Source organism: Pseudomyrmex gracilis, unplaced genomic scaffold (assembly GCF_002006095.1).
Source record: "Pseudomyrmex gracilis isolate BER0280 unplaced genomic scaffold, ASM200609v1 scaffold_214, whole genome shotgun sequence".
Lineage (NCBI taxonomy): Eukaryota > Metazoa > Arthropoda > Insecta > Hymenoptera > Formicidae > Pseudomyrmex > Pseudomyrmex gracilis.
This window is the reverse complement of record NW_018020798.1, coordinates 132,831-147,429: the sequence shown is the minus strand read 5'-3', so window position 1 is coordinate 147,429 and position 14,599 is coordinate 132,831. Positions and strand designations below refer to the sequence as shown.

The window sequence follows — 14,599 nt, the reverse complement described above, 5'->3', positions numbered from 1 at the left end:
TTGAATGAAAGAACATTTGCCCTGTAGAAATATTCTTTCATCTAAATTCTGGATTTCGATTGATGCTTTTGACACACCGAGGTTGGCACACCGATAATAATATCCGAACAATGAAAGCGGAACTTTATGCGCGTAGAATTATTAATCGAGTGTATCGCGATAAAAAATACGTCAAAAATCTGTTTAAAAAATGTCGATTAATTGAATTCCTGTGAGTTTAGATTATTGCGTTCACACTTTTTTAGTGGAAAATTTCTGTTGAGGATTGGACGTGAAAGTTAAAATTTTTTTTATGCCTATGTTTTAAAAAACTAGGATTTCGTTTTGAATTGTATTTGGGAACCACTGCTGCAAAAGAATTAGACTTGTAACAGGTGCTCGGTATTTAGAAACCTGCCAAGCAGGCTGCGTATTGTCCAGACGCTGTCTAACACGTAGAATATATTCATGACGACTTATCGGTTAAGACTGCATCACACACGTTTCCAACGTTTTGCTGTTCGAAGAAAATTCCCATATCGTTGTTTTTCTCTAATTGCGTTATTAGATTAGTTATAACGTTATTGTATTACTTATCTCGAGAGTACAATGATATCGCCAATTTCGTAACGTAATTACCACGATAAAGATATGAATAACTTGATGTAATTAAGTTACTTGATGTTGTTAAGTTACTCTAATTTTTTATATATTCAAACTTAATATAAAATTAATATTGTTATGATATTTGTCTCACGTGATGTGTTCTGACTATTGCTGTAAAATAAACACACAAATAACATGTTTCTAAAATGAAATTTCAAATAAAATATTGCTTGTTATTTTTTTTTCTCAACTTTGTGTTATTGGCACACCGATTTCTCTTATTTAATCGCGTAGAAATCTCGAAATTTGGTCGAAGTTTATTTCACGGTAAATAATAATTTCGCGATTTAAAAGTTATTTTTGATTTTGAAAAAAAGAGAGAGAGAGAAATAATAGAGTATAATTCTTTATGCTCTTGATTTGTAAAAGTTGAAATTTTATTAAATATCTCTTCATTGACGCTTAATACAAGGTTGTTGCAAACGTGCAATGAATAACGCACACGTGGGGGCACTTTTTTTCCTAATGACGCTGAACGTTCTCGTATTTGCTCGGCTTTACGAAGTACGTTTCATACGTCATTATGAGAAAAGCGTTTAAGATTCATGATCCATCTTTTCGAGATAATAATGAGCGGCTATTCATGTATATATTATCGTGGGATTTATTGAGGGAAAAAATCCAGTTGCTCTTGTGTTGTGAAAATCTGCTGGATGCAAGAGACTACTCGATGTTGCCTTGGTGCGCAAGGATATATGCACTGCGACACGAGTGTCTCCTACGGCCTTTCATTCTTAGTCCGGTCTTAGCTTATCTACATTAAAATAACGGCATCTCAGCACGACGACACAACAAACACATGGTCGACACAGAGTCGCCTAACGTGACTTTGCCTTCGACCTCGAAGCCTGTACGACCTCCTCTCGTTAGGGTTTGAATATGAACCAGAATTTGATGAATAGATTTTTCAACTGCATTGTAAGACATATATTTCCGTATATTCCACGACTTCTCATGCAAACGTGTATTTACAAAAAAATTCTGGTGCGCGTTTATTTTTCTTCTTCGTACTGTCGTGCTGATGTGCTCGAATATGTAAGATTATTACAGCAGGTATGTCATAATCTTGCGCAACGCCGAATCCATCGTTATCTCGAAGAGATATGTATTATCGTTTTTCCCGCCGAAAAGCGTTCCAAATTCATTTCAGATGCACTGTTGCTCAATGTACCTGGAAAAAAGGTCAATTTCTAATATAGAAATGAGAGAAAATATCAATCGGATATATATGATTTAACGATTTCTCGTTCGTGCGGAGAAAGAAATAAAACATCAGCAAAACGGATATTTCTATTCTCTTGATTGTGCTTGGAAACTGTGCCGAATATTATCGGATCGAAAAACGAGGGAATGCGCTCTGCTTAGCAACTGGCCGAGTTGAAAAACGAATGTATCGATTTTTACGATATTACTGTCGAAAAATAGCCAGCAGGCCAACAAAAATACTTCGGATTCACGCGCGTCCCAACTATGTTTTTGTGCTAGTCACGTCGCACGACGCATCCACTCGCTCACGTACGTAAGTCTGCGGGCCTCCCCTTCGTCTCTCTCATCCTTCCCTTATTCTTGCACCTGGATCACGTTGTATTGTTCGCTCCTGCGCTACGCGGGATGGACGGAAACGTTATGGCAGCAGGCCCTGAAAAAGAAGATCCCATATAAAAGGTGCAAAAAAAAAAAAACCGACGGGTAGGTGAGGGACAAGGACGGAGAGAAAAGAACTCTCAGGACAAGGAGAAGAAACCGGGGCGCGGGGGAGAAAGAAGCGGGAGTCCGCGGAGGTGGACCGGGAGAAAAAAGAGTAGTGTCGGTGCTAAAAACGAAGATAGGGGAAGAGAGAAAGAAAAGACAGACAGAGAGCGAGAGAGAGAGAGAGAGGTGTTTTTCTTCCAAACGGGAGTTTTTGCGCTGGGTTTGCACGCTCGTCTCTCCTCGGCGAAGCGGCACAACGCGACGCGCCGCGCTGCGCCGTCGTAGAAATCGCTCCCGTGCGTTCCCCGCCAAGAGGGGGTTGGAGCACAAACGAGTATCCCGCGAGAGTCGGCGGCACAGTTGGCGGTATGGTGGGGCTGTGCGGTAGGGGCTAGTAGCGCGTCAGGGAGGGAGAGGCCGAGTCTGGGACACGAGAAAGGATATGTTGGTGGGATGGGAGTGGAGGGGCAATTTTCCTCAACTGCGCGGAGGGGAAGGGCGTCAGCTGCGTAGTGCCGGCTGGATGACGGGGGTTAGGGAAGCGGGACAGGGGAAGTGCAGTTGGAATGAGGAGAGCTGAGTCATAGCGATGTTGCCACGTTTCGCCGGCCTCGTTGGGACGTCCCGACACGGTGGAGGCCTCCGCGATAGTCACTGCTTGTGTCAGTGTCGTCTGCCGGAGAATGTACCGTCTGCCTTTAAGACCGGTATCATTAATATATATGCGTTGACGACACTGCGTGAGAGAATTACGACTCGGAATTTGGAGAATACAATCAAAATGGGATAATCTTCATTTTTCTTTTGTTTTTTTCTTTTTTTTTTTTTTTTATCTAATGGGTAATTTCCATTTTCCACCAGTTTTATCTCGATTGAATTCCAATTTCTCCGATTCGCAATTCTCAGATTCCAATACAGGATCCGATGAACGAACTTTGGAGATAGTGGATGTTTCGGATAGATAAGTCGTTTTTTTTTGCACAGCAAATTATTTGTTTCCAATCGAGAGTTAATTTCCACGAACGATTGTTTTTGTGTATCTTCATTTAAATGATCTTTACAGGATTAGGGGCGCGAGGATTTATCTCTCGTTGGAGACATTTTAAACGGACGTTCTTCTGCGTCCTAATAGACGAGGGTTTAGACATTCGTCTCGGAACCTTGAATACTGAATGTTTCAAAAATAAAGATATACGATCGCACTAAGATTGACAATTACAATTGTCAATCTTAATCCATATGTATTTGTATGTAGCAATTGTTGAATACATGTATACAACAGTTAAAGTTTCTATAGTAGCCACTGAATTTTATGACAAATATACGATTTTCAAATTTCTGCATCTAATAATTTGACTTAAATGAGTTAATTAATTATTTAGTCATTTAAAAGGATTATTAAAAGTGATTTATACGACGGATATTTGTCTTTTTCTCCCAGATTACGTCATCCTGTTCAGCACCGACAAATTAATTTATGCGTATCCTTCGTAAAGTATAAGAAGTTGAGACAAGCAAAAACTCGTTGAGAAAAAATAAAAAATAATATATACATTCCGATATACTTCGATTAACCGTGAATGTCTTTCTCAAAAACGACGATATCACCATTTTCTTAGCCAGCCAGTCGGACCTTTTATGCGGTAAGAGCCAGAGCGGAACTATGAGAAAGCAAAGACGTACAGCGGAGGAACAAAAGTCCTCTCTTTCCTCGACGTCATCATCATCATCATCATCATCATCATCGTCGTCGTCGTCGTCGTCGGCGTCGTCGTCGTCGTCGTCGTAGTCGTCGTCGTTGTCGTTGTGCTATAGTGGGGTGTCTACTTTGCATTGTGTTCTTTTTTCTTCATCCGCGTTGCGCTTCGTGGAATCGCGAAACCTCTCACATTGTTGATGGTAGATTGTCACACTCGTGAAAACCCGGAGCCTCTTGTGCAACTCACGGTGCTATGTAACTGCATTATTCCGTGCAAACTCTTTCACAGAATATGCGAACTCTTCCACACAATTGTTTTTTTTTTTTTTTTTTGTTTTTTTTTATAAACAAAGTTCACGTCACAAATTTCTTTGGTTTATTTATTTTGTTTCCAACGTTACGCACAATTTAAATACATGGATACAATAATATAAATATTCTTTGACATTTTTAATTTTTGCATTAATGTTATATATTATTATTATTACATATGCACGATAAAATTGCACGATAAATGCGACGATACCTATATATCTATGGATAATATAAACAGAGACGAGACGACACACACCACAAACGCGTCGTGAGCGGCGTCGGTTCGCGGATAGAATAGATCGATAATTCGTTATTTATAACGCTGACGAGTTTACGGAAAACGCGAGTTTCTGCGTTTGTCTTGTCCCCTCAGACTCTTCGCTTCGTGGGCCGATGTATTGATTTCCTGTAACGTCTCCCGTTTGAAACGTAAAAAGACGTGCACGATCGTTGGAACGTCACCGTCGCGATGGATGGCGGCGATTAAAGCGAGGCTCAGGCTCGTCGATGTAATCACGATAATGTCCACCTGCGTGTACACTGATAACGCGCGCAAATACATTTAACACTTCGACCGTATGACTCATCGACGAGACTGTGTGGCGTACTGTCGCTGGTTTTAGACGCGCATACAGAAGCAACGCGACAGATATCTCCCCTTCGCCCGACAATATATTTCCGTTCATAACAAAACGCGAATTTCTTCGCGTCTCCGCTTAAAATTGAACAAATTGCATACACACACACACACACATTTATTGTGTGTTCCGTTTGCGGAACAAAACGAAATCATGTGACACGTATTCGTGCGCAATCGGTTTTTGTTTGAAACGTCGCTGAGTTGAAAGTCACACGAGTGTGATATCTCTTTCCTCTACTTCGAATCGCGCAACCGCGCGAAGGTGAAAATGTAAAATTATTGTTGTGTGTCGCGCTGAAATATCGCGCGCGTTAAGAAAAAAAAAACGCGCGCGATATAAACCTACGTCGTCGTTCTTCATCGAAATCGTTACCTCGGACGTCTCGAACGGTTACAGTCGTTGGTATTATCAAGCCCCGGACAGCAGATGAGCGAGGCTGCGCTAGGGCGTTCTTGCAATGTAAGAGAACACGGTGCTGACCTAGAGACTCCCTCGGTTTATGGAGACCCATGTTAATGCCGCCACATAAAGCAGAACCCGTCGTACGTCGACCAGAACACCGGTGGGAGGGGAAGGGGGAGGGGAAGATCCAAAGCCTGGGAGCGAGTCTGCCCGAGTAAAATTCCTCGATGAGCAATGGAAGCGGGGAAAGAGAAGGCAGGAGGACCGGTGGGAGCAATTTCGAAGAGGGAAGGGATACGATTCACGGCTCGCTCGCTAGGCAGCCAGCCAAGCCAGCCAGCCACCGTGGCACTCGATGGCTTTCCTCTCCGCCATTACCCTCTTCTCTCTCTCTCTCTCTCTCTCTTTCTATTCTTCCTTTCCCCCACTATGCGCTCTCCGCTCCGCTAATCTCCCCCTTCACCCGCTTTCACTCATACGACGTGGAGGAAAAGGGCGCTCTCGTCGTGTGTGAAACTACCACCAGAGCACGCCGACAAACACGTCTGTATGCGTACCTGTTTTTTTTTCTCTTTTTTTTCTTTTTCTATTAAAAGCCGTGGGGATGGGTGAAACGAGGAAAGGAGAGGGAAGGGATGAGGGGAATGGAGATACGGAGCGTAGGAAGGGAGAAGAGCCAGCAACGGCTCTCGCGAGCGAGAGGCAGAACGCGGTCGTGGTTTCAGTACGTTCCCGAGTCCTGGGAATTTTCTTTGGACTCTCATGAAAATACGCACGACTGTGCGTTTTCTTTAAAAATAAAAAAAAAACAAATAAATAAACAATACGTTCTTATGACTAAATACAATGACAAATCTTCGATTGTGTGCAGTTTTATTAGCAACCGACGAAATGAAGAAGAAGACTCCAATTTGATACTTGTTACTGTGGGTCGACGAATGTTGCGATTAGATAACGATTTTTGTTTTTAATTTCATTTTCTTTTTATTGAGAAACGGCACTGAAAGACAGTAGAGTACAAAGTACATTTTTTTTTTTCGTTCCTCGTACTATGCGGAAATGCACGAAAAAATTTCCTAGAAATGTCTGTGCATCGTCTAAGATTTTCATACAGCACACCGATGATTCTTTTTGTCATCACGAAATTTTATATCGCAACTACGCGACACTGGTTCACTTTGAAAAATCGTTTGCAATCGTTGTCGCGCGAAATTCTTTCGGACATGTATCGCTACGAGGTCCGAAGAAGCACAAACACACAAGATCATCACACAGTAAAACATCTCTCGCGCGCAAAATAGATATCTTTGCATTGTGTAGATTTTTCCTACTAATAATAATGATTGTGCGGAGGACGCGGAAAAAACGGAGAGCGATTGCAGGAGAGAGCGGCGCGCTCTCCCGAGAGTGGTCGCCACATCGCGGCGTCGTCCGCCATTTCGTGCGATCATTCTTCCAGATGCATACGTGGCAAGAATTACGCATTTACTTTTTCCTCTTCTCCCGCTCTCTTTCTGTTCGAGAAACGGTCAAAATTCCAACAACATTTTTTCGATCGTCGAGGAGCTCGAGTGTGTGTCCTCGAAAGCGAAAAATTTTCCATTTTTTTTCTGTTTTTTTTTTTTTTTTTTTTTCACTCGATCGGATGATCCACGCTGTCGGAATCTACATACCGGAGCGTTATTGTAAATAATCTTAAAAATTCGAAACGCAAGAACCCATCCTTTTACGGTCAATAGACCAAGAGAAGAGAAGAGCCCAGCCACGCCCTGCCCGAACACCGCTAGAGAAAAAACGTATACGACCTTCCAGACCTCTTGGTGACACGCCCGCTATCTCTGTTTTTCGATACTTTCTCGTCTCTGTGCGAAAAAACTAGCTTCCGACGATCTTCGATTTGTAGAGAACCCTATTAATCTCCGCAGATAATCCGTGCGCAGACCGTCCAAAAAAAGTCTCTCATTTCCCCTCTCTCGTCATCTACGCACGTAACAACAAAATCATTTAGCCCGTGTCCCGTTCGATGCGTCAAGTGATATTTTCTGCAGTTTAAATGTTTTTCTCAAACGATAATGCAAGTTGTGTGCGACTAAGTAGCAGAGGAGAGAGAAAGAGAGAGAGAGAGTCCTTCTCTCCTACGGGAGATCAAACGGAGCAGAGTATGAGATACGTGCGACTCACGCGAGATTAGACGACCGACTCCCCGGGAGAGACCCCGATCGTCCCGATGTATGCGCTTGCGTGCAGCATTTCCTTCCAACGCGACCAATCGGCACATACCTCGCCCCATCCGGGTCTCTCCCCTACTTGGTGATATCGCCTCCGTCGTGCGCGCACTCTGCACAGGGTGTGCCAGAAACAACTCCCGGGACTCTCTTTGTTTTCTTTAATTTCATGCGAAATTCAATATCGCAAGTTCTCCGCTACAGAGTGAAAACGAGATCTCAACTCCGGTGTTGTCACTCCTATATGTTTCCCTCTTCCCTTTTGCCCTTCGTCGCGCTAGAACTTCGACGATCGAGGCCGCGCTGTGTGCGAGAAAGATATATCGAATCTCCGCTTCTAATGGGCATAAATCGATATTGGGCGCTACTTGGGAGGGAGGAAAACGCAGCTCTCTCTCTCTCTTCGTTTGTCCCCCTCTGTCCTGGAAAAAAACTTTTCTCCGTTCGTCATTCGATTGTTACCGTTACAGACATGGTACAGATTAAACAACATGGTCGTCGTGCCGCATCGGTTTCGTTGCGCGATCGATGAAGCACAAAACGTTAAAGCTGACGTTTTCTTCGGGAACACCTTGTACATGTATATACACGTCGCCGCGCTTCTTTCATGTCTTTCTCCTTCTTCTCATCGTGTATTCTCGCCGTGTCTTGAGTCAGTCGGCGAGAGCTGGTCTTTCCTGGCAAAAACATCAGCGACAACTTTTATCTGCGCTGATCTTAAGAACACAGTGACAAAAGGAGGACCTCGTCGGTCTTCTCGTCGTCTTTCTCTTTTCTTGTCTCTTCATTTCCTGTCTCTTGAACTTGTTACTCTTTTTTTTTCCCCCCCCCCTCGTTTATATTTACACTGGATATCGAGAGTTCTTTTTTGGGGGGGGGAGGAGGGAATGGGAAAATTACGGAGTTCCTGCAATTTTGTTTCTTCTTCCTCCTTTTTTTTGGAAATCTTGAACAATCCCGTGACGAGATCCTTCCGGCACAAATGCTGTGCACACACAGAGAGACAACGTTGCCGCGTTTGCGAGAGATAACCGATGGTTCGCTTGAAGGTGATCATTCGAAAAGAACTTTCTAAAAATGGTAAAAAAAGAAAAAAAGTCTTTGTGCGAAATGCACGAGTTTTTCGAGAGTACAGATTCGACCTTTAAATTGTCATCAGCTGTTTCACGTAAATAATTTAACTGAGCGTCGCTCAGTTTTTCACACACAGAATATTCACAAAAGAAGTTTTTATACATAAACACTACACACTGACACGTCCTCTTAACACACACACATAGGGATACAAAAACGTGTAGTTATAATTGTTGAGCATTTATTTAAACCAGAATTTAAATTGCGTTTTTCAGGTATGGACGCGTGCAGAGCGTCAAGCTGCTGCCACGGGGTGAGGAATGCCCCGTGGACGGAGGTTCCAGCAGTTCCCTTGGCGAGGGCAATGAGGGCGGTTCCGGTTCCAATTCAGGCGGCGGCGGAGGCGGGGGTGGCAGTTCCTCGACCAGCGGGGGTGCGTCAGCGACGGTGGCGTTCATGGATATCAAATCCGCAGCGAAGGCTCACGCGATTGAGCATACGTTGGACGAACGAACTCTTACGACACAGTACTACGAGCCACAACATCTTCAGCCTAGATTCGCCTCGCACGGGTGAGTCTCGCTCGCATTCACACAGAAAGTGTTGTGCGACTTATTTACCGTCGTGATGCACGCGGAGTGTTTCCCTCGAAAAAATTATAAGTCCAAGTTAACCCCCTAAGAAACAGATGTTCCTTCTTAAAATGGAAATATATTGTGTAGTTCGTTACACATGATGTGATTTAAATGATGTTTTGATTTCAGAAAAGAATCTACAAATTCTATTATGCATAAAAAAAAAAAATCCATGCCAGTTTGATACTTACGTATCTCGTCCAGTGTGTACAACGTGATGACCCATTTCGACTCATCTGTAGGTTGTACGTTAAATTAAGTCAAAAATGCGTCTTACTTCCTTTTTTTAATACAAATGTAGTAGATTGGTTTACCGATCTACATTTTTCGGTAAACCGATCTACATTAAGAAACACATATTCAATGACATTCATCACGTGAAAGCGGACGGTTTCAATGACCGAGAGAATGTGCAAACAAGTAAAACTACTTGACGAACTCTGCACACAATTGCTATATCCTTGTTTCTTTTTTTTTCTTTTTTTTTTTCTTTGTATCTCTCGATGTAAAGAAATGTGCGCGGGCTGTACTTTCTTTTTCAAATTAATCGCAGGGATGAATTTTCATTTCCAGAATGGCGTGAGCACAACCGACGTTGTGTGCCGGTTTACGACGAGTCACGTCCTAGAAATCAGTTAAACGTCGCGGGAAGCACGCGCAAAACAAGCGACATTGAAATATTGTTATGGATGAACGATTAATTTCATTATCTTTGTTTTCGAACGGTATACTGCCAGAGTGAATTATACAAAAAAAAAAAAAATGCAAGTTTATCTCTCTTCTGTCTTCACAATTGCTTTTGTTTAAAAAAACCGTTGACTTTTGTTGTTGTACACATCAGATACATACCCGATTGTGTTCGATTATCGTCAATCTCTCCGAAAATCAGATTGCATTTTTTATCAGTTATTTTTGTCACATGTTCAAATAACAGGGAGCTTTGGCCCCGCGATGACTCAAGTTTTGAGAGTCACTGGCATACTTATCGCGGCTTCGATAGCAGAGCGCGTAAATACACATACATACATAGATATCTCTTCTCCTCTTTTTCTCTCGCAAATATTCGCTATCGTATTTTCTGACGTTATCGTTGTCACCGTGACCACCCCTTTGTCTAATGCGCATTTGACAAATTGTGTGTGTTATACAGCGGAACAAGAAATTCTGCACACACACACACACACACACACTTTCTCCGCGGCATCATTCACGGAGCGCACGCAGCGCATACTCGAAGAGCCGAGGCGTATGAAGAATTATGACCGTCTCCGATCGATCGATCTCACCGTGAGGAAGGAAAGAGAATATAGAAAGGCGACGAAAGAGAACCGCGCAAGGGAGAGAAAAAAAAAAAAAGAAAGAGAGCGCGCTGTGACGGAATATGCAACGGGAAAGGAGGAGGAAAAAAGGTCGTGTGTGCAGAGAGCTGAAACACGCGTTCTCGCGCGCGCACGTCTATATTCACGCGCGCGTACACGAACCGAAGAGAGTATAGCGGCGTCGCGTTTCCACGAAAAGTCAGGTGACCGTGACGACGACGTGGTCGTTGGCGATGTTGCCACGTCCCCGTCGGCCGTGCGGGCTTGCCCGGAGTAGTAACTGTCGAAGCGTGACGGCACAAGCGGGAAGGAAAACGGAGTATAAAGAAGCGAGGGGAAAGAGAGAGCGCGTTAACTGTCAGTAGTGTAGCCAGGAATTTATGAGCCTGGTCCGATTCGTCTCGGCCTCACCTTACGCGGCCGCTATATATAAACGTACATATGAAATGCCTGGTGAATTGAGATATTTAAGCTGCCTGCCTTGATATGTTTTGTGCAAAGCGGCGGACTTACTCAGGTGTGAAGGCATTTCCGCGCCGCACTGATTGTATTTATAGTCACTATGAAATGGCGCAAAACGCTGCTAGTAAACAAGCGAAATAACATACCGATATTCTCGAAAGAGTTCATTGTACCGGTTACTTTTTTTTTTTTTTTTTAGTAAGAGGTTCGAGGATGAAAGAATTGTATAAGAAAAACGAAACGAGAGAAGTTAAACTCTCAAGCCCAGGATTAATATTAATCTCTGGAATATATAATGATTTTTTTTCTTACACATGCTGTGCCACAAGACTTGGGACCAGAACATCTGATTAAAAGCTGTCAAATAAATTGATGTGAAAGAATATGTTTGTTTGTTTTTTTTTTTTTACGAGAATAGAGCGCGACAACCAGAGAAATCAGAAAAAAAATTCATCGATCAGCTGATATATTTCCAGAACAAAAACACGGAAGTCCCGACACAGTACAGTAGCGGGACACTCCTATTTTTGCGCTATTGAAATGCAGAGTTGTTCTCCGCGACTCATAATTGACCAATTGGACGTGACCGTGAGTCCGCGCGAATTTATCTATGTATGTGAGCGCGAGCGTTTTCTACTCGATTCTCTCTCTGTACTCTCTCTGTACGCTCAACGTCGCTTTGAACTATCTCTGTCAGGTTCTTTGCTCGTGTTTTTGCTCTTGACCCTCTTGACAAAAGCAAAATAAAAGTGTATATTTCTCATTAATCAAAATATCTCATTCGTTCTAGCTGACAAAAGAATTTTTTTTTTGTCATGACATTGTCAGTTGTGAATGTAAACCTCTACAGAGAAATTAAGGACTATTGAAAAACTTGTATAATGATTAATTGATGCGAACGTCAACAGTCGTTCAATGGACGATGAATAAACCCAAGCTTTCTTATCTTTCAGAAGTTCGGAGGATCATGGATCCGGCGGCGGTAGCGGTGGAAGCGGCGGCGGAACAGGCGGCGTTTCCGGCGGCAGCGGCGGTGGTAGCGGGAGCACCGGCGCCGGGGTCGGCGGTAGCGGCACTGGCGAACGAGGAGAGAGGGGAAGCGAGAGTTTCGACTCACGTGGGTCTCACGGTAGCTTCTACGGTAGCGAGAGGAACAGCCGTGTGGTTGGCGGGAGCAGCGGCGTCGTCGTCGGCGGCGGAGTCGGCGTCGGCGGTCATCCGGCAGATCCCGCGACGGGGGATCCTGGCGGTTACATATCCCGCGGCCGTCCACCTGCGAGCTCTTACCACGTGACATCGAGCAGGGCGAGGGATCGGTACGCAAGATCCGGCCCGTATATCACTGGGCCGCCACCGCCCCCGCCCCATTTAGATCGTCATCGTGGAAGTCTGCCGCCGTCGTCCTGGTCGGCGTATGAGCCGACAGGTTCGAGATACGGTGGCGCACCACCGCCACCTTCGCCCGCTACTAACGACGCGTACCAAGATGAGCAAGGTAATTGCTCTGGTTGACCGATGTTTTTCTTCTTCTATTTGTATAACGCGTATCTATCATTGGCGCGTGTTATAGACACCGCTTCAAATATATATTTATGTATATAAAAATACAGAGAAAAATATTTGTTTGACATCTCTCTAGTGTTTACTGTATATTAATGTTTTTGTTGTTATTTTTCTGTTACAGGAGTTGGCGGCGGAGGTGGTGGTACCGGTAGTAGTAGTACTCTGCGACAACACAAGAAGCAACGCAGAAAATCACGTAGTGGGAGCAGTTCGCCGAGCGGCAGTAGTCGTTCCGGAAGTAGTAGTAGCAGTCGGAGCGGTAGCTCCGGCGGTAGCAGTTCCGGAAGCACGTCGCCTGGTAGCCCGGTATCGCCGCATCGCACGAGCAATGTAGCCGTCGCGGAGGATCGCAGGCCGTTGGCTATCTGTGTGAGAAATCTGCCAATCCGCAGTAGCGACACCTCTCTCAAGGATGGCCTTTTCCACGAATATAAAAAACACGGCAAAGTGACGTGGGTGAAAGTTGTCGGCTCAGGTGATGACAGATACGCCCTCGTCTGTTTCAAGAAGCCCGAGGATGTCGAGAAAGCCCTCGAGGTTTCACAAGATAAACTCTTTTTTGGATGTAAGATTGAAGTAGCTCCTTATCAGGGTTACGATGTGGAGGACAATGAGTTCAGGCCGTACGAGGCGGAACTCGATGAATATCATCCAAAGGCAACGAGAACGCTGTTTATCGGAAATCTCGAAAAGGATGTCACTGCGTCCGAACTCAGAAAACATTTTGAGCCGTTCGGAGAGATAATAGTAAGTTAAAATTATATGTAAAAAGTGAAAAGAAAGCGGTAAAAAATGATTGTGAATAAAAACTATAAATAAAACTTTAAATAAAATCTAGAAATATAAGAACGTATATTGTATTGAAATATTTGAGATTGCTCAAACGCTGAGATACGTTACTTATTGCTTTCCGTCGTGTTTGCTTGACAGGAAATTGACATTAAGAAACAAGGTGCCGTGTCTAGTTATGCTTTCTGTCAATATTCGGATATCGGTAGTGTCGTTAAAGCTATGAGGTCGATGGACGGTGAACATCTGGGCGCGAATCGGATCAAACTCGGATTCGGAAAGTCGATGCCCACAGCCTGCGTTTGGGTTGATGGCATTGGAGGTGTGTGCATTTTTTAAATGTTGATAATATCGAGAATTTTAATTTTTGAGAAAAATTAAATTTTTTCAAAAGTCAAATAACCAATGTTAATAACATTCTCGTTTTTCTCGTTTAGATGGTATGTCCGAGAAATATTTAAACATGCAGTTTCATCAGTTTGGATCGATAAATCAAGTAGCAGTGGACAGGGAACGTGGACACGCTTTGGTCTTTTTCGACCAAATCAGCTGCGCGCAAACTGCCGTCAAAGAAATGAGAGGAGCTGCTCTTCGTGGCCGTCGTTTACAGGTAGATTTCGCCTCGAGGGAGTGTCAAGAGACGTTTTACGAACATCTCGAACGTCAAGGAAACTCCACTGAAAAAACATGGGAATCTAGGCCTTCACCAGCGTCGTCGTTTGACGTAACGTATGTATATTTTCTTTAAATAATATAGTATGTTTTGTTTTTCTAACTTGTTTTACTAACCCTAATCCTGTAGTGTTTTTGTTTTTAGATTTACATATTCTGTAAGTCCTGGATCCTGTAAATCCATTTATGTCTGACACAATCATTGTACAGTTACAACATTATTTTGCAAAAGTATTGCAACCATTTCGTGAAAGTGGCTTTACTCGACTATCTTAAACATTTTATAACAAACATTCTATATTAAAGAAATAACATTAATTTTGATATTTTTTTTTTTAGATATTCTTTCGGCAAATAATTAATCAGATTTTCTCATTTTCAAGAACCACTCGGATTAACTTTAATCCTGTAAATCCCGAACATTAATGTCCGGGAATTTACAGAATTAGATCAATGTAGATTTAGA

At 43.3% G+C, this 14,599-nt stretch overlaps 1 protein-coding gene and 1 long non-coding RNA gene across 4 annotated transcripts in view; one reads left to right on the top strand and one right to left on the bottom strand.

Moving 5' to 3' along the window:
* The window catches only part of LOC109858604 (protein split ends), a 64,332-nt gene that overhangs the window by 33,717 nt on the left and 16,016 nt on the right, over nucleotides 1-14,599 (top strand). For all 3 annotated transcript variants that reach the window (XM_020436034.1, XM_020436035.1, XM_020436033.1), the window contains exons 2-6: nucleotides 8,969-9,265; nucleotides 12,063-12,604; nucleotides 12,794-13,419; nucleotides 13,603-13,783; nucleotides 13,899-14,190. In XM_020436034.1, coding sequence (XP_020291623.1) covers nucleotides 8,969-9,265; nucleotides 12,063-12,604; nucleotides 12,794-13,419; nucleotides 13,603-13,783; nucleotides 13,899-14,190 — 1,938 coding nt within the window. The remainder of the gene's footprint in view (nucleotides 1-8,968; nucleotides 9,266-12,062; nucleotides 12,605-12,793; nucleotides 13,420-13,602; nucleotides 13,784-13,898; nucleotides 14,191-14,599) is intronic.
* Nucleotides 1,076-7,627, bottom strand: LOC109858605. The gene is made up of 3 exons (XR_002250633.1): nucleotides 5,365-7,627; nucleotides 2,165-2,284; nucleotides 1,076-1,816 (listed from the first exon to the last, which is right to left on the bottom strand). It is a non-coding gene; the product is annotated as an uncharacterized LOC109858605 (long non-coding RNA).